Source organism: Mauremys reevesii, linkage group 1 (genome assembly GCF_016161935.1).
Source record: "Mauremys reevesii isolate NIE-2019 linkage group 1, ASM1616193v1, whole genome shotgun sequence".
NCBI classification, from domain to species: Eukaryota; Metazoa; Chordata; order Testudines; family Geoemydidae; genus Mauremys; species Mauremys reevesii.
The window spans coordinates 18,850,353-18,872,865 of record NC_052623.1 but is presented as its reverse complement, the minus strand read 5'-3'; the positions used below and the strand labels follow the sequence as shown (position 1 = coordinate 18,872,865).

At 46.2% G+C, this 22,513-nt stretch overlaps 1 protein-coding gene and 1 long non-coding RNA gene across 3 annotated transcripts in view; one reads left to right on the top strand and one right to left on the bottom strand.

The window, feature by feature from the left end:
- Positions 1–2,258, top strand: part of MAP6 (microtubule associated protein 6) — a 76,926-nt gene extending 74,668 nt beyond the window's left edge. For both annotated transcript variants that reach the window (XM_039539663.1, XM_039539671.1), the window contains exon 4: positions 2,050–2,258. In XM_039539663.1, coding sequence (XP_039395597.1) covers positions 2,050–2,119 — 70 coding nt within the window. In that variant the 3' untranslated portion in view covers positions 2,120–2,258. The remainder of the gene's footprint in view (positions 1–2,049) is intronic.
- A 1,699-nt stretch (positions 2,259–3,957) lies between these two features.
- On the bottom strand, positions 3,958–22,421 carry LOC120400692. Its single transcript, XR_005595989.1, has 3 exons — positions 22,360–22,421; positions 6,823–6,926; positions 3,958–4,056 (listed from the first exon to the last, which is right to left on the bottom strand). It is a non-coding gene; the product is annotated as an uncharacterized LOC120400692 (long non-coding RNA).
- Positions 22,422–22,513: the final 92 nt, after the last annotated feature.

Sequence of the window (22,513 nt, the reverse complement as noted above, 5' to 3'; positions counted from 1 at the left end):
GCAGCCATTTTAAATCTGGCCAGGATTCCGCCTGTATCTCCGTTCTGCCTCTGTGACCTCAGAGAGCCCTTCCCACCCACTGCCTCTCTCCCTTCCCATGCGCCTCACCTGCCCCAGAAATCCCCTTTCCATTTCCTTACTGATCAACATGGAGCGCATCCATTGCCCTTCCTGACCCCGTAGATCCTTTCCTTCCAGCTCTCACCTGCTGTACGCCAACCCCGCAGACCTCCTCCTTTCCCCGCCCTGAGCCAATCTGCCTCCTGCCCTGATCTCCCTCAGCTTGTTCCCCCACCATCCTCCCTGATTCCAGGATCCCCTACCTGCACTGACCCCAGGCATGTAGCACCTCCTACTGTGGTCCCCATGGACTGTCCTCCTCGGCACATGGGCCCAGAGTCTCAGCTGGTTAAATCGGCATTGACGCCAGTGGAACTACACCAATTTCCACCAGCTGAGGAGCTAGCCCCATGGAGTGCTAATTAATACCAATGCCCAGCATCTGGGTCCCCACCCCCCAACAGGATCTGTCATCATGGGCGACAGGTATAATAGGCCAGGGCAGCTAAACCTCCCCTGGCACAGCCACCTCTGACCCGCTGCTAGATGCTTGGCCCATGGTGGCCCTGCCTGCGCTCTGCCTCTTCCCCTCCCTGCTCTGCCCTTCCCCGAGGCCCCCACCACGCACCGCTACCGCTGATCGCTGCATCCCTCCTCTCCTCCACCCTGTCCCCTGTGGGAACTGGCGGGTGAGGAGTGACACAGCGAATGGTGAGTGTGTGTGTGGAAGGGGGAGGCGGGGACAAGACAGGCGGTGCATGGTGGGGGTCTTGACGTGGTGGGGGGGTGAGGAGGGACATGGAGGGCAGGGGGGGGTCTCACAGTGGCAGGGGGATGAGGAGGGAACGTGATGAGTGGTGGACAGTGGGGGGTGTCACTGGGGTGAGGAGGGATGTGGTGGGCGGGAGGGTCATGCAGGAATGGGGAGGTGAGAAGGGAAGCAGCAAGTGGTGGGCAGGAGGGGTGAGGAGGGACGTGGCCAGTGGCAGGCAGGCAGGGGGGCCCTCACAAGGAGGACGCTGGAGGAGAGGAGGGACGTGGTGAGCAGCAGCGCGGGGGCTGAGTGGGGAGGGGGAGGGGCCTGAGGCAGAGCGGGGGACAGAACTAGCCCCCAGAGGACGCTTCACCCACCACCCACGTGACGTCAGCTCCCTTGGATCGCTGAATTTACACATGAAAGGTGTTGGCAGAGTGGAATCCTGGTAGGATGAGCAGACGTCCCAATATTATTGGGACTGTCTCGATATTAGGGACTTTGTCTTATATATGCAACTATACCCCCATTTCCCCACCCCTCAAAAGAAAGTGTCCTGATTTTTCACATTGCTATCTGCTCACTCTAAACCCTGGCCTCTATTTTTCAGGCAGCTGCTGTTTGGAAAAGCCAATCATTTTACTGACACGGCAGGATCCGAGCACTTCAGGGGTCCCTAAGAACCTCAGGGCAGATGAGTCACCCCTTAATTTATTGCACACAGCTCCCTTACGTTACAGGGCATTCACCAGCATTCATTGCTTGCTTTGAGGGAAACACACTGCTTATTTATTATACAATTTTACAGTGAGACACCCTTTGACTTCCGATGCAGGTTATAATCAATTGGCAAACATTTTTTATAGCCGTTTTGTGGCTTCCCATTGGGCCTGATCCTGTTTGTGCCCAAACCCAGCGCAAGTCTGCTGAAGTCAGTGAAGCTGCACAGGTGTAATAAAACCAGTGCACGGACCTGACCCAAAGCCCAGTGAAGTAGACACCAATTGACTTCAATGAGCTTTAGATCAGTCCCTAAATGAGAGCAGAATCAGGCCCATCATCAATACGGTGAACGTATAAACTATTTATTGTGTTTATAATAAATGAATGCACTCCAGGCAGTGATTCACTGCTAGGCCAATACCAATTGGCGAGGGGCGGGGGGCATGTTCTGTGGTCTTTGATCACCGATTCGGTCTAGCCGCTGTGGAATGACTCTCTTTTTCTGCTTGCAGGACCCTTGATAAAGCCACCGGTACTACAGACCAGGAACCAAGTACCTTAGCCCAGGACCTACCCACATGAAGTGAAGCACTTCATTCTGAGTGGCAGCTGGGACAAACACATAGCCTGCATGAAACGTGTATAGTCCTACGGTGTACAATAAAAATGGTGAACTGCTTGGAATGGGATCTTCTGTTGCCCGTCAGTCACTGAAACATTACTTCTGTCAGCGTCATTTATTTTACTTGATCATGATTTATAGTTGGTTGAGCAGGGAAAGCCCATGGGTCTGATGCTCCCTTCGCTTACACCGGTGAAATGCCACTGATTTCAGCTGAGGTACTCTGGCTGATATTGGCTGGTGAGAGACAGACTTGTGCAGGTATCGTTGGATTTTAAGGCTTATCCTAGGAGCCTAATTTACAAGGTCAGCAGTTCTTTTTGAAATCCTCAGAGGATTAATGCAATATAAATTCTTAACTGATGTTTAAAAACCCACATTTGGATGCCATTTGATTAAGCAGGCTCTATACCAGGGGTTCTCAGACTTTTGTACTGGTGACACAGCAAGCCTCTGAGTGCGACCTCCCCCCCTTATGCATTGAAAACACTTTTTTATATATTTAACTCCATTATAAATGCTGGCGGCAAAGCAGGGTTTGGGGTGGAGGGTGACAACTCTCGACCCCCCAATGTAATAACTCGTGACCCCCTGAGGAGTCCCGACCCCCAGTTTGAGAATCCCTGCTGTATACAATATTCAATGGAAAGACAGAATCCCTTGTCTTTATTTTGCAGTCAAGAGCATCTTATACTTTTTAAGGCCAACACAAGTCCTAAACACTAGAGCAGAGTGAACTTTTTTGGTGGAAAAGTGACACCCAAAAATTTCACTTGAGAAATGCTGCCATAGTGCTTCAGGGGAGTTGTAGTTCAGGTGTTCCATGCCCCAGTTCTCCACTATTGGCTATGTACCTTGGTGGGACTACATCTCCCATAATGCACCACAGTGTCCCCTCTTGGAGAGATACTACAATACATCATGGGAGTCAAATAGCTTTGGGGCATCATGGGAGTTGCATCCAGTTGGAAACCCCAGCCCATAGAGATGAATGAGGGCATGAGGCACTTGAACTACCACTCCCATGATGCATTGCAGTGGAATTTTCTAATTTCTAAAAATAGGGTTTGGGCTGAAGTTTTCTGCTTTCAGTTGGCTTTTTTTAATTTTTTTTAATTTGATGACACTGCACAACTTTTCACAAAGATCAGATACTTTTCCCAAAAAACTTTGTTCAGTCAAAAACCTAATTTTCATTGTTTTAACACAAACATTTTGACTGCTGTACTTTACTCCATTTAAGCCTTCAGGTAAGACTTAAGTGGTGCCTCTGCCTTAGGGTGGCCCTGTGCATGGGATGAATTTCACCTTTAGTGAGTCATCTCTATAAGCACAAAGGACCAGATCCTCAGAAGCATTTGTGCACCTAACTAGCTTTGAGGCTCTGGGCCGGGTGGCCTGCGTCTCTTTTTTGACGCTATTAGATGAGGCAGCCATTTCTAGCAAGGTAGAAAGAGAGTTGGACAGTCACTCCTGGAGCCCCAAAACAATGCCCCCCCTACAGGGGGCTGGGTACAAAACCAGAAGGAACCTGATTCAAAAGTGGCCCAAGATGAAGCACTGAAGAAAGTCCCAAATATTTCTATGTGGATTTGGAAGGTTGTGGGCCTGAGTCCCTGCCCTTTCACACCAATGTAAATCTGGAGTAACGCCCATGTAGTTAATAGTTTCACACCAGTATAAAAGCAGTGTATGCGATAAGAGATTCAGACCTTTTGACCTTTAAAGAGGAAACCCTTAGTTATTGCTATTGTTTATTATTTGTGTTGTGCTGTACAGGCACAGAACAGAAAGATGGTCTTGGCGCTACAGAGCTTGCTAAATATAAACCTTAAGCTTTTGGTATCTGGTGACTCTCGTCACTGGGAATGGAATGGATGTTAGGAAATTCCAACACCTGTTAAGGCGACAAAACACAGCACAGGATTTGTAATGACAGGGTTTGTCAGGTAACAACCAAGAAGATATTAGACTAAATCCAGTCATCAAACCATTACAAAGCATCTCAGAGAAGCTGCGTATGGTAATGAAGGACAGAGTCAATACAAAAGGAGGTGGATTCAAAGCCTGTTAATAGCAGGAATGAGCATGTGCATAGCTTGCTAGCTGAAGGGTGCTCATTACACATGATTAAGAAATTATCTTTTTGTGTGTAATTACCATTATCACACAATTACTAGAGATGGCACACAGCAAAGCTCCAGTTGCAAACAGCCCTTGGAGCTTTGAGGAAATCTCACTCTAGATCATTGCAGCTGTTTCTATACTGGGCTAAGCCAAAACCCTGGATCTGAACCACACTGAGTTCTGGCACCATTCAGGTCTCGCTCCCAATTTGTCACTTCAGGCCCATCAAGAGTCATTAAATACAAAGAAGGTGAAATGGGATCATGCAAGGAAAAGGAACTGAGGATGCTTTTTGCTGTATTTAAAAAATCACAAACCACGTATGCATTGCTCCGCGATCACAGAGTATGTTTTCAATGGTTTGTAAGACCTTTGGACAGCAGTGAGGAAAATCACCCAAGAGATAAGGCAAGGCCTCATCTGGTGCAAACCGGCCCATGTCTATTGATATCAATGATCACCAACCACTCAAAGTAAAAATCGGCATCAGAGTTCCAATAAAGGCATCCTGGCTTCTAGCTAGTGCAGAGGTGTGCACATTTAAAAAAAACCCATGTATTAGCCTGGGCTAGTTAGATAGCTCCTAATGATTTCTGTGTTGCACTGGTTTCTGGTCTCCTTATTGCTACTGGTATTGGCTGTGCTCGCTTCATATTTCTTTCTGTTTAGCTTGTCCCCTCCTAACTACTCCCTGCTTCCCGAGTCCCCTCCCGCCACCCCAAAATCATGGAACTAACCTTACGTTTGCCACCATCATATTGTTCACTCTGCTAGTGTGTTACACTCCATTCCCCTACCCTGGGTCTGCTGTGAGTATTCTGATTGTAAACTCTTGGGGCAGGGACTGTCTGTTACACTGTTTTTATAGGCCATAGCACAATGTGACCCCATTCTTGGTGTGCTTAGGCACGACCATAATAAACATGATTAACCGTTTCATAGAACCTAAGACCAGAAGAGACCATCAGATCATCTGGTCTGCCCTCCTGCACAACACAGGCTGTTAAATTTCACCCAATTGCCTCTGCATTAAGCCCAAAGACTTTAGTTAGACCAAAACATGTCAGTCCTTAGGAAGCTAAATTGTATGCTAAAGAACAGGAGAGACCGAGGTGCCACTGAGCGTAGGCACGAATCAACTCCTCCTGCTCCCTCCCAGTGCCTCCCACCCGCTGCGACCAGCTGTTCCGGGGAGTACAAGAGGCGCTGGCGGAGGGGGCGGAACTGGTTGGGAAGAGGTGGGGCGGGGCCTTGGGAGTAGGGTGGAGTCGGGGCCATGGCCTGGGGCTGAGCGGGAGTTGAGCAGCCCTGGGGAAAGGAGGAAGCCGGTGCCTGTGTCACTGAGGGCCGAAGCTGATTAGGTGAGATATAGCCAGATGATCCCAGCAAGTGATCCAGAATCATACTCTCAGCAGCAATAGCAATTCAATGGGACTTTATTTTCCACAGTGTCGTTCATACCCCAAATGCTTTCTGCGTGTTACAACACACCAGCGGTATTTATTTACACATAACAGCAGTGTCAAAGGTATTTGTAGGGTGGGAAAAAATACAAAAAACCCGTACATGGCCAAGCCCAGAACAGGACGAGACAATGGGAGATTAAAAAAAGAAAAAGCTAGAGGAAAGAGAAAAGGCAATCTTTCCAGCTGAGAGCTGAAATCAGATGAAGAGCGACAGAGACGCATGGGCTGCAGGGGTGCAGATTCTTGAGCTCATGCTGGCTGGGTAATGGGAATGGACCAGAGAGGAGAGCTGCCATAGATCAGTGAAGAGGAGCAACAGGCTGGCACAAAGCTGTGGCCAGACTGAAAACAAGGAAGGCCATTTCTGAACTTGGATTATCTTCTGGTTTTATGGCAGGCCCAGGGCTACCGCAGTTCTCAGGCTTCGTACTGGTTTTCAGTGAGTGGCACATACAGGGCATTGCAGAGAAGTGTAAATTCGCTGCACCCCAAAGGTACTAACTGCATTAAGAGGGATTAGAGCTGTAAAAAGCCTAATCTTCTGGGTTATTTCCATGTAATGTGTTAATGACTGAAAGAGCTTGGGGACTGGGGAGACAGTACAGACAAAGCCTTCAACCATCTACAAATCTTCCTCTCAGTCAGAACCAAGGGGGACACACTTATGAATCCAGGGAGAAAGGCATCCCCTGATGCAACTCCACTGAAATCAGTTGAATTTGCCCCTGTGGTATTAATTTTGATGGAACAAATGGGGCCAAAGGGTCAAAGGTGTTAACATGACCCAGAAACTGCCCAACATTAAGCAGTTTTTAACAGGGTTTGGTATACAGAGACCTCATCCTGCGTAGTACCATGGCAAACACATCATTTAAAACCGTTTCAACCTTTTATTAAAGAAACAGAAAAGAAAGCAAAGGAGCTAGAGCCTACAAAATGTAAAGTATTCCGTAAGGCCTTCATTTTCACAACATAGACTCATAGGTCAGAAGGAACCATTATGATCCCTTGTTCCCCTGCAGAGAGGGTTTAAAACAAACAAACTGACTAACAAACCCTCCTGTTTTTACCTGTTTTAATACTGGAGGTGGTATTAAAGATGGTAATAACTGGCCTTTTCACAGGAAAGAGAAGTTAGTTAAGATGGGCTGTTGTTGCAGTCCAATCCTGTTTCCTAGAAGACAAAACATGACAAACACACACAAAAGGGTTAAGAAAAGAACAGCAAATCTAGCAAATGCAGCTTCTGTCTCTGCTGTTTAGTTTTACTTGCAAAGTGACTACGGGAAAAACACAGCACACAGTTTTATCAGTCACCCTGAGATCTGGCAAACTTGTACCAGCATTGGGCTGTTTAGGGCATTGGTTTTAGCTGCCTCTTTCTAGTCAGAGGTTTATACCAATGTTGCATGATATACTGTCTTCAGACCCTTAGACAGACGGCAAGAGGAGAATAGGAAAGAGAAGAAATAAGGTGGGGAAGGAAAAGGAAAGCTAGTGTGTGTGTGTGTGTGTGTGCGCGTGCGCACCACCCAGAGGATTCAGGGGGCCTGGGGCAAAGCAGGGGGGCTGCGGCGCTTGTACTCAACCAGCGGTCCAGGTCTTTGGCGGCAGGTGGCCCTTCAGTTGCTCTGCATCTTTGGCAGCACCAAAGGGCCCCCCACTGCCGAAATGCCACCAAAGACCTGGAGTGACTGAAGGGCCCCCTGCCGCTGAAATGTTGCCGGAGACCCAGACCACTACTGGGCCAGGGCTCACGGGGCATTTCGGTGGCAGGGGCCCCTTCAGTCGCTCCGTGTCTTTGGCAGCACTGAAGGGCCCCACCACCACCACCAAAGATCCGGACCGCAGCCAGACCAGGGCTCGCAGGGCCCCTGTGAGGCCCGGGGCAAATTGCCCCACTTGCCCCTCTCCCCCCCAGGTGGCCCTGGTGTATGTGTGTGAGCGAGAAACAGAGAGAGATGACAAAGTCATCTGGGGCCTGCTCTTGGCCCAGTCAGGTCAAGACATACCTCAAAATCAGGCTAATGAAGGCCCAAGGATGTCATGGTGGATCCTAGGGTCCCAGAAGATGGTGAGGACGGCAGCAAGCTCATTCCTTCCCCTGCTTTCAGTCAGCAATTGTTGCATTAGCTTCCCTCAAGATCTTTTTTTTTTAAAGGACCCAAAAAAGAGTGACAGGTGGAATAGCCCATCTCTTTGCTGTTTTGTCTACCAATTAGGCCTAATTTCTGATACAGCAATTTTGGTTCATTGATTACTAGTCCCACACTTCTCTTGTTTACCAGGCATGACCTTAACACAGATCTTGAGTTATCAGTAGGACATTTTGTTTGGACTAATTCAGTCTGCCTGTCTCTCTTTTGCACCTTTTCCCATCACTATTTATTGGTATAGTTTATTGTGATGCTTTATAAACTTTATCCACTTTCCCACTTTACATAATAATATAAGAACGGCCCTACTGGGTCAGGCCAATGGTCCATCTAGCCCAGTATCCTGTCTTCCAACAGTGGCCAGTGCCAGATGTTTCAAAGAGCAGAAACAGAACAGGGCAATCTTCAAGCGATCAATCCCCTGTGGTCCAGTACCAGCATCTGGCAGTCAGAGGCTTACAGTTAGGATGACCAGACAGCAAGTGTGAAAAAGCGGGACAGGAGGTGGAGGCTAATAGGTGCCTATATAAGAAAAAGCCTCCAAAATCGGGACTGTCCCTATAAAATCGGGACATCTGGTCACCCTACATACAGTTGCCTCCCTGACCATCTTGGCTAATAGCCATTGATGAACCTATCCTCCATGAACATACCCAATTCCTTTTTGAACCCAGTTATAATTTTGGCCTTCACGCCATCCCCTGGCAATGAGTTCCACAAGCTGACTGTGCATTGTGTGAAGAAATATTTCCTTATGTTGGTTTTAACCTGATGCCTGATAATTTCATTGGGTGAGCCCTGGTTCTTGTGTTATGTGAAGGGGCAATTAACACTTCCTTAGTCACTTGCTCCACACCAGTCATAATTTTTATAGACTTCTACCATATCCCTTCTTGGTTGTCTCTTTTGCAAGCTGAACAGTCCCAGTGTTTTTAATCTCTCTGTCATAAACAGACAGTAAAGGGTTAATTCCTCTTTTACCTGTAAAGGGTTAAGAGATTCACATAGCCTAGCAGACACCTGACCAGAGGAACCAATGGGGGGGGACAAGATGTTTTCAAAGAGGGAGGAGGGAAATCAGTCTTTGGTTTTGGCTACACTTGCACTTCAAAGCGCTGCCGCGGCAGCGCTTTGAAGCGCTAAGTGTAGTCAAAGCGCCAGCGCTGGGAGAGAGCTCTCCCAGCGCTGTCCGTACTCCACCTCCCTGTGGGGAATAACGTACAGCGCTGGGAGCCGCGCTCCCAGCGCTGGGGCTTTGACCACACTGGCGCTTTGCAGCGCCGCAATTTGCAGCGCTGGAGAGGGTGTGTTTTCACACCCTGCCGCGGCGCTGCAAATTTGCAAGTGTAGCCAGGGCCTTAGTTCAGAAAAGTTTGTGCCGGGAATAAAGGATCCAGGAATCAGCCATCTAACATTTCTTAAAAGTAGCAAGTGTTTAGAGAAGAAATGTATTAGATTATGTTTATTTTCTTTTGTAACTTCATTTTTGCATAGTGGGAGAATCAAATTGGGTTTCTTTGTGTAACTAAGGTTTTTTTGCCCAGAGGGACATCCTCTGTGTTTTAAATCTGTTGTCTGTGAGAGTAGCTTGCATGCTAATCTCACAGAGGTATTCCTTTCACCTTTTTTTTCTTTAATTAAAAGTCTTCTTTTAAAGAACCTGATTAATTTTTCCTTGTTTTTAGTTCCAAGGGTTTTTTGGATCTGGGCTCACCAGAAATTGGTGGGCGGTGAATCAGTCTCAATCCTGCCAGGAAAACGGGGGTAAAGACTGGGGAAATAATTTGGGGGAAGGCAGAGTTCCAAGTGGCTCTGCCCTAAGATTTGGAACACGCTTGGTGGTGGCAATTTACTGTTAATCTAAGTTGGTAAATAAGTTTAGGGATTATCTCATGCAGGTCACCACATCTGTACCCTAAAGTTCAAAGTGAGGGTGACACCTAAACACTCTCCTTATACAGAAACTGTTCCGTACCCTTAATCATTTTTGTTGCCTTTCTCTGTACCTTTTCAAATTCTAATGTTTTTTTTTTTGAGATAAGGCAACCAGAACTGCATGCAGCATTCAAGGTGTGGGCGGTACCATGGATTTATATAATGGCATTATGTTGTTTACTGTCATTACTCTGACTGCGCTCCACACTGAATGGATGTTTTCCCAGAGTTATCCAGAATAACTTCAAGAGCTGTTTCTTGAGTGGTAATAGCTAAGTTAAAAGACCACTCATCCACTTTTGCGAAATCCCTTTGTAATTCTTTGCAGTCTTCTTCAGACATAACGATCTTCAGTAATTTTGTATCATCTGCAAACTTTGCCACCTCTCTGTTTACCCCTTTTTCCAGATCATTGATGAATATTTTGAACAGCACTGGTCCCAGCACAGATCCTTCAGACATCCTGCTATTTACCACTCTGCACTGTGAAAATTGACCAATTTTTCCTACTTTTTGTTTCCTATCTTTTATCCAGTTGCTGATCCATGAGAGGACCCTCTTTCTTATCCGATTGCACCTTACTTTGCTTAAGAGCCTTTAGTGATGGACCTTTTCAAAGGCTTTCTGAAAATCTAAGTACACTATATCCACTGGATCACCCTTGTCCACATGTTTGTTGACACTCTCAAAGAATTCTAGTAGATTAGTGAGGTATGATTTCCCTTTACAAAAACTACGTTGACTCTCCCTGAATATATTGTATTAATCTAAGAGTGTCTGATAATTCTGTTCTTTACTATGGTTTCAATCAATTTGCCTGGCATTAAAGTTAGGCTTACTGGCCTGTAACTGCCAGGGTCACCTCTGGAGCCTTTTCTAAAAATAGATGTCACATTAGCTATCCTCCAGTCATCTGGTACAGAATCTGATTTAAGTGATAGGTTGCATACTACAGTTAACAGCTCTGCAATTCCATATCTGAGATCCTTCAGACCTCTTGGGTGAATTCCATCTGGTCCTGGTGACTTATTACTCTTTAATTTATCCATTTGTTCCAAAACCTCCTCTATTGACACGTCACTCTGGGACAGCGCCTCAGATTGTCACCCAAAAAGAATGGCTCACGTGTGGGAATTTCTCTCACATCCTCTGCAGTGAAGACTGATGCAAAGATTTCATTTAGCATCACTGCAATGGCCTTGTCTTCCTTGCATGCTCCTTTAGCAACTTGTTTGGCCAGTGTCCCCACTGACTGTTTGGCAGGCTTCCTGCTTCTGATGTGCTTAACATTTTTTTTTTGCCGTTAGATTTTGTTAGTTGCTCTTCAAATTATTTTTTGGCCTGCCTAATTATACTTTTATATTTGACTTGCCAGAGTTTAGGCTCCTTTCTATTTTCCTCAGAAGGACTATTTAAAGGATGCCTTTTTGCCTCTAACTGCCTCTTTTACTCTGTTGTTTCACCATGGTGACATTTCTTTTTTTGGTCCTCTTATTATTCTCTTTAATTTGGGTATACATTTAATTTGAGCCTCTAATATAATGTTTTTAAAAATTTTCCATGCTGCTTGCAGGCATTTCATTTTTTTGACTGTTTCTTTTAATTTTTGTTTAACAAGCATCCTCATTTTTGCATAGTTCCCCTTTCTGAAGTTAACTACTACTATGGTGGGCATCTGCAGTATTTCCCCACAAGGATGTTAAATATAATTACATTAAGGTCATTATTGCCGAGCAGCTCAGCTATATTCACTTCTTGGACCAGATCCTGTGCTCCACTTAGGGCTAACTCAAGAATTGCCTCTCCCTTTGTGTAGTCCAGGATTAGCTGCTCCAAGAATCTTTCAATTGGAGTAGGCCCCAACTTTCACTACACCCCTTAGTGCCATCTTGTGGGCCAGATAATCAGCTGGTGTAAATACACGTCGCTCCATTTTCACCAATGCTGATTTACATCAACTGAGAATCTGGCCCTAATGTCTAAAAAAATCAAAAGCATGGAAACGTTTCTTACTCTAAGGCCTGGTCTACACTACGGGGGGGGGGGGGGGGGTAGGGGCGAACTAAGGTACGCGACTTCAGCTACGCAAATAGCGTAGCTGAAGTTGAACTACCTTAGTTCAACTGATTTACCCGTCCAGACACGGCGGGGTCGAACTCCGCGGCTCCAAGGTCGACTCCGCCACTGCCGTTCGTGGTGGTGGAGTTCTGGAGTCGACCGGAGCGCGTGGGGAGTTCGAACTATCGTGTCTTGATTAGACGCGATAGTTCGAACTCCGAGAAGTCAAACTCACAGCGTCGACCCGCGCGGTAAGTATGGACCTACCCTAAGTGAGCTAAGACTTTCAATGGGACTTATGTTCCTGGTCACTTTAATGTCTTTAAGCCCAACCTGAGTTCTTTACCTCTCTTTTCCCCTCTCTTTCTTTGACCAATTTATCTCTTTTCCTTTCCTTATTCTATACTTCTCTCCCTCAGCTGTGATTGAAAGCACTTTATTTCTCTTCCCATCGCCATGCATCTTTCATGTTCTACCCCACTTTGCTATATATTTAATGAGGGCCAGGACTTCTCATTTGGTAACAATCAGTCTGTGCGACATATTTGGATTTCTAGTGAAGTAAAATGTATCTTTCATTTTTTATGAAGCTGCTCAATAATTTAGCATTCATTAATGATGTAGGATGAAGTTGCCATCTTGGACATGGCTTTTGTCTGTTGAGATGTTGCAGTGGGGCTGGGCTGGGAGGGGAGGGGTTACCTATGGACAGCATTTCCATGTGAGAGGCCAAGAAGAGAAGCTCAAATTGGATCCCATTGGCTGGAATTTTGGGAGCGAGAGCAGGTTGAATTCCAATGCCTGGATCCAAAACCCGCCCCCATAGTTTAGGGTCTGGGTCAGAATCACAATGGAAACGGCTTGTTTTCTGGCTTCAGTTCTGGATGTAGCCCCATAAATGAATAAATCACAAGACATGAGTAAAAGTCATTACTTTCTGATGGGCATTCAGTGGCTCCTGACTAGAACCTAGTCAACAGGCATCCAACCACATTCCACGGCCTGCCAAAGCATCCTCTGCCAGGGAGTCCATAACATCAGCTTTGGGGGTGCTAGAGCCAGGCTAAAATAACCGGCTCCTCAATGCCACATTCCAACCCTGGCCAGGCAATTGCCGTGCTAGTCAGGAACTGGCCGGTGTGTATATGTCCATGCCCCCAACTAGCAGAACCAGAACTGATTGAATGGCTTGTCAGACTGTTAAAATGTAGGCTGGCCAGCTGGGCTGCTTGGAGAACAATGCTATAGGCAGGCACGGTGGGGCGATGCATGGCAGACGCCAGCTGCAAGGTCCCCAGTTCACTGGTACACAAGAAGTGGTGGGGAGGGGGAGGTTTAGAGTCCAGCTGCTTGGAGAACATAGTAGGAGCTAAGGCTCAGGGATCTGCGATGTGGGGGGAGGAGGCTAAGGTGACCAGATTTCCGAGCGCAAAAAGCAGGACATGTTTGCGGTGATATTTTCTATAGTTGTGAAATACTCCTACAAAAGACAAACAGGCACTTATTAAATAACACGTGCTGGTGTCACAACTGCCAGGTTCTGAAGCACCAGCTATTGCAATGGGGGTTAGGCAGCAAAATACCTTGGTGAATTCTACCCTTAGCAGCTGAATGAGTTTTTAATGAAACTCTGAACCAGGGTCCTTAACACTCACTCTGAGTCAAAGGACAGCTTTGACTGTGTTTACAGTCTGTCAGCTTCTGCCTTGCCAACATGAGATTAATTTCCACGCCCCCCCCCCCGAGAGACATAAATTTGATGTTGAATCTCATGCCTGGCAGTCTCTGTCTATCATACCTAGCCATCAGCCTGGGTAATGCTATGCTGTCAGACAAAATTGTACTGCTGTAACTCAAAGTAAAGGAACCATTCTCTTTAATAGGAGCCCTGGGGTCTCGCATGCTGCTTCCTCCTCACTGATGCTGCTTCATTGCCTTTGGGGGAGGGGGGGGGCTGCTGCTGCTCAGCCAGGGCTGTTGGCCCAGATTAATGCAACGCCATGGGATGGTCAAGGGTTAGTTAAGGAGGTAAGTGCATGTTTGGGTGCTTCAGGTATGTGATGTGAGAAACAAAATGTACCTTTACAGAATCACAGAAATGTAAGGATGGAAGAGTCCTCAATAGCTCACCTAGTCCAGGCCCCTGCACTGAAGCAGGGCCAAGTATAAACCCCTTTCTGGGATGGTCTAACGGGCTCTTAAAAACCTCTAGTGACAAGGATTTCACAAGTTCCCTACTCAGCCTGTTCCAGTTTAACTGGGCTTATAGTTAAATAAGTTTTTCTCAATTTGTAACCCGAATCTCCCCTATTGCAGACTAAGCCCATTACTTCTTGTCCTACCTTCAGTGGAGATGGAGTACAATTGATTACCAGTCTCTTTATGCCAACCTTTTAATTATCTGAAGACTGTTACCATGTCCCCCCTCAGCCTTCTCTTCTCTAGACTCACCCTGGCCAGTTCTTTCAACCTTTCCTCATCTCTCGTGTTTTCTAAACCTCTTATCATTTTTGTTGCTCTCCTCTGGACTCTCCAATTTCTCCACATTTATGTGTGGTGCCCCAAACTGGACACTCCAGCTGAGGCTTCGTCAGTGCCAAAGAGAGTGGCAAAATTATTTCCCTCTTCTTATATATGACCCTCCTGTTAGCCTCCCATGATGATATTAGCCTTTTTCACTGCAGCATCATATTGTTCTTCTAGCAATAGCTCTAATATTCCACAGAGTCTCCCTGTGGACACTACTGAATGCTTTCCTGAAGTCGATAAAGTTAATTAAAATGGCAGGAGCTTTTTTGATGACCTGACAAAGAGCGAATATCTGTTCACAAACTGATCTACCAGCATGGAACCCAGACTCTTCTTCTTGTAATAATTTCATGCACCACCTTCTTCATTCAATTCAGTATAACAGTATCCAATACTTTGCCTGGGATGGACAGCAGTACAATACCACTTCTGTTCGTGCACTGAGTAAGCTCACCCTTTTTTGGCAATGCCATGATGATACCATCTTTCCCGTCTAGTGGCACTTCTTCTTTCATCCATATTTTGTTAGAGTTTTGTTAACCGTTCATTCAGAATTTCACCTTGCACCTTGAGTACCTCTGCTGGAATTCTGTCACCCCCAGGAGCTTTCACATGCTAGAAACGATGGGGTATCAGCCAAAATGATCAACATAATGAGTTTATATCGTGGAAGCAGATAGGCAGTAAGAGCAGATACAGGCCTGGGTGGGGAGGTTCAACATTATGACTGGCGTTAGGCAAGGATGTGTGTTATCCCCAATTCTTTTTACGTTAGCAGTAGCATGGGTGAGGAAGCAGGCAACAAAAGGCCTGGTGGATGGTGGAAAATGGGATAGCGGAGATGAATTACATGACCTAGACTTTGCCAATGACATTGAAGTGTGACATGGAACAGAATGATTGCCCTTTCATCAGAGGGAGAACAGGAAGCAGCAAAAAATGGATTGAAAGTAAATGCAGCGAACACTTAGATTATGAAGGTAAGAAAGAGGACAACAGAGGAAAAGGTGTACATGGGTGGAAAAGAAATTGAACAGGTAGAAGAGTTCTGCTACCTAGGGAGGGTGATGACCTTTGAAGGTGGCTGCGATAAAGATACGAAAATAGGAAAAGCAAACACCACTTTTGGAATGATGACCAATATCTGGTCAAACAAGGTCACCCACCACACCAAACTCCAGGACAGATTATGCCATGCGATTGAACTGAGCATGCTACCATATGGAGCAGAGACGTGGCCGATGACAGTGGCTAACAAAAAGAGATTGGAGGCCACCCATCACAGATGTCAGAGGAAGATACTACACATTTCAAGGAAAGACAAAATATAAAATGTGAGAGTAGGGGAGCTGACAGAGTAGGACATGTCATACAATGTCATCAAAGAAAGAAGGCTCAGTGGTTGGGACATGTACTCCATATAGAAGATGGGAGACATGCTAAGCAAGCATTGAATTAGGTATCCGAGGGAGGAAAGAGAAAACGAGGAAGGCCATGGAAGAACTGGCAGAAGATAGTGACAGAGGATATTGAATGCACTGGCATTATCTGGGAAAAAGTATCACATCTAATGCGTGACCATAATGTATGGAGGAACTGGACTGCTCAATGTGTCAGCAACACAGGCAGAACTAAGTGCTAAGTAAGTAAGTAATCAAACTGCTGGTTCATTCTGTTTGTGAGCTACTATCACTCCCAGATCCTTTTCTGAAGTACTACTGCCTAGCCAGTTATTCCCCATTTTGCACCCTTACCCCGAGCACAGATGAGTGCCTTACATCCTCTAGTCTAGAGTGGGAATCCTCCATAGTCACAAAGAGCTAAACCATAAACATAAAAGAGCTAGATGCCCCGCTGGTGTAAAACAGCACTGGTATGGTACTTCGTACAGTAGCCAAAGACCTGGGACGATCAGATCCAAGTGACGTTGCTGAGCTGAGCCACTATCGTCTTGCTGAGCAGAACCAAAATCCCACATCCAAACACTCAAAAGCTTTGGAGCTGTGTGGGCTTGGATCCATCCTTTGCCCATTGCTTCTTGGGGCTGGATGAAAAGAACTAGTTTGCAAGTTCCAGCACTGCCAACTGCAAGCATTTAAAAATAATGAGACAGTCCCCCCACCCCAAATCCTGTAATTGGATTAAAAAACATGAGCAAAATAAATAAATGGGTGCTTTTAACTTTGGCTTTTTTTCCCCAGCCCTCAGGTCACTCATAGGCCACATTTTCAAGTCTTTTTTTACTCTTTTCTTAAATGAAAAGCTGAGATTTTCACCTGATCACATGACTCCAGCAGCTGGGGATTTATAAAACATCAAATATCATGAGAATCAAGATAAAATCTGAAGCTAAAATCATGATTGCTTTCCTAAACCATCTTAAAGTATATTGAATATTTTGTATTGTCTAGCTTTTTGGAAGAATTGTCTATGATATTTCACTCTGCAAATGGAAAGGAGAAATCTTACCAGACCTTTTGGTTGCTCTATTCACAGTGCATAACATTCTGGACTTTATTAATCTTCATGGACGTCATTAAATCAGATAGATCAATGTAACTGATTTTCCTTGTTTCTCGATGGAACACATTTATGGTTAGCAATTCCTTACTTGGCATTCTTGGGGAAAGAAAAGGAATGTACAATGTCTGGGGATTGGTCCTGCTTTGAGCAGAGGGTTGGACTAGATGATCTCCTGAGGTCCCTTCCAACCCTGACATTCTGTGATACATTTCTGAGCCATGAAACTATGCACAACAATCACAAGTCCCATAATAGTAATTTTTCAAAGGACTAGCAATTCTTGTATTAAACATGAATGTTTTACTTGGGGGAATTTATGCCAGCCTAAGCCTTTATTGGCCGGTGGTAGGAATTATAGTATTATAGAAAGAGAGCTAAATATTAAACTTGGATCTAAAAGAAAGTCTACTGAAGGGGGACCAGATAACAGTCTTCAAATATATTAAGCACTGTTATAAAGAGGATGGTGAGAAGGACAAGAAGTAATGGGCTTAATCTGCAGCAAGGGAGATTTGGTTAGATATTATGAAAACCTTCCAACTCTTCAGATGGGGAACTGAGGCACAGAGAGACTAGATGACTTGCCCAGGGTCACATGAGTTTGTGGCAGATCTCCTGAGTGCCAGTCTAGCCTTAACCACAAGAAGACCAGTCTCAAGAAATGCCCTAAAAACACTGCCTGTAGTCACCAAGTCCTTCCTCCTAGACTAGGAGCAAATGTGTCTAAGCAGCTCGGAACCTGGTGACTAAAGGATTCCCTGGTTCTGTTCTCACACACACACACACACACACGGCAGAGGACTATACAAGTTCAGAAGGGAAGCCAAACACACCGACACTTTTAGGCTGCTACGGATGTTGATTAAGTCCGATCTGTGCTCCAGGCACTTCAGAAACGCGAGTGACTTTACTGCAAATGTACCTCCAGTGTCAAATCACATCCATCAATCCCTTTTGTGAAAGCAGCTTGCGCTCTACCAGGCTCAGACACTGTTTTATTTATCAAAATCATTACGGCTGAGTTGGTGTTTCCATTACAGAACTTGGACCCTGAGGGCTAGCGGTTCGCTCTGCTGTTTAAAATTGTATTGGACGGAAACTTGGCTTACAATTGCCCTGATGTCAAGAGTTAAATACATAAAGAGGCAGTTTTCATTCCGTCTCTGTCTCTGCCGTGATCCAGAGCTTTGCTACCTTGCGGCTGGATTGCTGCAGGATACTCTTCCTGGGAGCACGCGACTGCCTGTTTAGGAGAAGACTGTACCCGGCCTTAGCACAGGATAGGTGATGGTGCTAGGGGCCTCCCCTGTGCTCCTGCACGAAGGTCTGGCCCAGTCACAGTCCCTGCATTCAGGGGAGCAGGAGGATGCTCTCTTCTAGCACCCCTGGAAGCACAAATCACCCCAGTGGTGGGACTGTGATCCAGGGTTATTCCATAACTGCTACTATGCTGCTTAGACCTTCCCTCGGACACCCCGGGTGCTGCCCCCATCAGAGACAGGACACTGAACAGGTGCAATTCCTACGGCGTAGAGACCACTCCTATCCTCATCACAATACCATGGGAGCTGAGACCCAGGGGCTTGTTCAAGCCGCCAGGCCCTAGCTGTAAGTATCAGGGTGCAGGAGGCAGGGCACTCTCCAGGAAGGGCCCGGGGCTCTGGAATCCGAACCCCTGCCGACCTGACAACTTTCAGAGCAGTTGTTCTAATTATTGGTGCCCTGGCCAGAGCAGAAGGGTTCACGTACACTTTAAAGGAGTCAAACAGCACGTTCTAAATCGCAGCAGCGAAGGCCCACAGCAGAGAGGGGGGCGTGTCTTTTACAGAAAACATCCCAGGCTCCTCTCCCAATCCCGCAACTGGCTCCCCGCGGTCAGACCTCCATGCCTACCTGTATGCCACATGGGCTCCATGTAGGTCCAGAGGGCCAGCCAGGCAGACCCAGCTGTACAATCAGGACCTAATTTTATACACGGTACATGGATACCACAGTAGCTGAATAGATAGAGAGAGATTTCAGATGCTGTTTTCATTTCATTAGTTATTTGTAGTTAACACCCGCTGCCTGAGAATCTTTGTCCAGTTTTATTTCCCAATTCACATATCTGGGCATCCTACAGTAGGCGAGTGGGGGGAAGATGGTGTTAATGGTGCCCATGCCGTACCCCTTCCACACATAAGATAAGGTTTTCAAAGGTAAGCAGCAATTTTGTGGACCACCATTTCTGAGTGCCCAACCTGTGACACCTTAAAGGGGCTGGACCCTCAGAAAGCACTGACTGCCCACCCTCCGAAAAACACCTCTAAGATGTATCAAGTTGGGCAACCAAAATTACTAGCCACTTTTGAAAACCTTGGTGCAGCGATCTCCAGGGATGGTTTTCTGGGGCTCTTAACCAGCTCCAAGGACTTATTTTATTGGGTGTTCTCTGTGTGTGTGTGTGTGTGTGTGTGTGTGTGTGGATATATATTGATGTTCCTCATGAGGCTTTGAAAGAGGTACAGAGCAAGATAAAATGGGAGTAACTTGGGTCTACATCTGCTTTGCCCAGTTGCATCAAAATAAGCGCTGGATCACAGGATGTGGTGCGTGCGCATTGGCATCGCTCTGCTTCCCATGGTTATGTACAATTCAAAAATAGGTTACTTGGTGTTCATGGTCTAATGCATAATGATACCGGGGGCTGTGTAACACCGACAGACCCTGGTCATCGGCATCGAACCCGGGATTTCTGGAGCTAAATGCATGAGCCTCTACTGCATGAGCTAAAACCCAACTGGCTGTTTGTCAAGGATGTAGAGCAGACTCAATCTCTGTCTTAGTCTAAAGTGGTCTTGGTGCCACTAGATGGGATGGAGCACCACACCCAGGAGTGTGTGGGTTACACCTGCAATTCCCAATGTGGTCAGTAGGTGGCAGTAGTGCTTAGCACCTCTTAGAATGAGAGTGTGTGTGTGTGTCTGTCTGTCTGTTGTACATAAAGCTTTTTAAAGGACAAATGATACCTTTAAAAAAGCAAAGGCAGCTGTCAAGCAGCACCAACAAGACTGTGCCCAGCAGCCACTGGAGAGGTGCAGAAGGGTTTGATACTTAAACGGACTGGGTTTGATAATTTCTTGAAGCTCAAAGCTGCGGCCATCAAGCCACCATTTTGCTTAAAAAGGGTGTGATCCATTTTTAAAAAAGACTGTGTAGTGATTTAGTGCTGGTGAAAGGTGTGGGATTTAATGGAGTATTATTATTTGTATAGCAGAACATCTACAGGTCCCAATCGAGGCTGGGTCCTCTTGCACTAGGTATTGTAGAAACACCTAGCAAAAGAAACAGTCCCTCCCCCAAGGAATTTACACTTTAATTAGACAAGGCAGCCCAAAGGGCGGGAGAAAGGAAATATCATTATTGCTGTTTTACAGCTGGGGAATTGAGGCACATAGAGATAAAGTGATGTGACCGAGGCCACACAGAAAGCCTGTGGCAAAGTCTGGGGTTTAACCCAGATGTCCTAAGATTCAATGCAGAATCTTTAGCCACTAGGCCAGCCTTTCCAACTGAAGTCCTCTCTATGCCCACAGAGACCCTGTCCTGGGAGGACCATCTCAAGTGTCTTCCAGTTTCCTTGGCAAGTCAATCCTTGGCCATGCTGAGAAGCTCACAAGGCACAAGTTAGAGTATGACCACACTGCATGTGAAGGGGTGATGGTAGGTTTAATCTAGCCAGCACAGGTAACAATAGTAGTGTAGATTTGCTGGCACAGGTTTCAGCCTGGCCACATGAGTACAAGTCCATCAGAACTCCTGGGTACATACTCTGGTTGCTAGCCCATGTCAGCACTACTATTGTTACCCATGCTAACTAAAATAAAGCCAATGCAGGTCTGCCTACCCCATGATATACTTTCACTTACCCTGTAGATAGCCCCTTGGTGGCAAACATGATAGGGAGTGGGAACTGAACTGAGATTTCACAACGGTAACTGACCCACCATCAGATGGTAACTATAGACTGCACACTCTGGACCCAGAAGGCCAATCACTACATGAATGGTGTTACCCACCCATATCCCAACAGCCCTCTAGAAACAGCACGTTCATTGCCATGGCCTTTGCTGCTCTCACACCAAACACCAACAGCATTCTGGGCAGCTCAAGGAATGTACGTGGTCATAAGTGGCATGTCTGCTCTAGTCAAAGTTCTGCACAGGCTACATGAAGTGGCTGCACATGAGTGAGCATTTGTCCCTTGCACCTGGGGATGATACAACAGCCCGTTTGGTCTAAAAATACGCCAATCCCCCTGACACTAATGCTGATTTTGAAAGCATTTGGCACCAAGTTTCATCTCACTGGGCCAGTGGGCACATCTCTGCCTTCTTCTCCTGCATTGTCATCACGTGTCAAAGCACAGAGTAAGCCAGAGACCCAGCAGCAGGAATTTGGCAAACAACTGTTCTGACTTCAAGACTCATCACCCTATTTCACTGAAACTTGGTGAAGGATGTAGATCAGCATTTGGAGAATTACCATTCACATACACTGCCCCGCTGGTGAATAAATGATCAGTAGTGGCAATCGGCCTGCTTTACCAACTGCTAATTTAGAGAGACATAGTCTAGTTAGCTTTGAATCTGAAGGGTGCAGTGATGGTACCTAAAAGTATTTTTTTAAAGATGATCTAAGGTTCATAACTATATCTCTTCAAATGATTTCAGATAGTATGTGTAGCAGTTATTGTGGGTTTCATGTTTTGTATTCATCCTGGATGGTAAGAATTTTCAAAAGAACTCAACTCCCATCTGAGCTCAAAATTAAGTGGCCAGATTTTCAAAAGAACTCTTGAGTTCTTTGGAATATGTGGCCATCACAGTCACAATGGGCGCTTGGACCTTTTGAAAGTCTGGCCCTTGTTTAGCTGACCCCTTTTGGAAATCTACCCCAATATGTCTATTTCAGTGGTTCTCAAACTTTTTTCTTCGTGGACCACTTGAAAATTGCTGAGGGGCTCGGTGGACCACTTAATGATCTTTCCAAATGTTGTTTGTACCATTAGCTAACTACTGAAAAGTGCTTTGGCTAAAAGTGCTATATAAAAAAACCCTTTAATAATAATTTACTTTTTTTCTTCTACAAATAAAAGCACACTACTCATATTTTAATATCAGTAGTCTTACCTTCCTAATGCAATGGATGTGCCTTCTCTCCCACGCCGTGGCAGCCCCCGAGCTGAGGCTGGGAAGGGCAGGGAAGGGGGTGTTTCCCCGGCAGCAGCAGCCCTGGAGCTGGGGAAAGTCACCTCTTTCTCTGGCTGCCACAGCCCTGCACGTCCCAAATTCCCTCCCAATCCCTCTTCTCACCCCATTGCCCCCTCCTAACTACCCCGTATTCCCCCCAAGGCCACCACCTCACCTTACATGTGCGTCTTCTCCAGGGTCCAGTCCAGGCACCTAATTAGTGGAGCCACGCCTGTGCAGCTCCGCTAATTAGGTGGGTGGCCCTTCATTCTCTCATGTGTGGCCACCCCGGCGTGCACCTTAGAGGGAACTATCCACGAACCACCTGA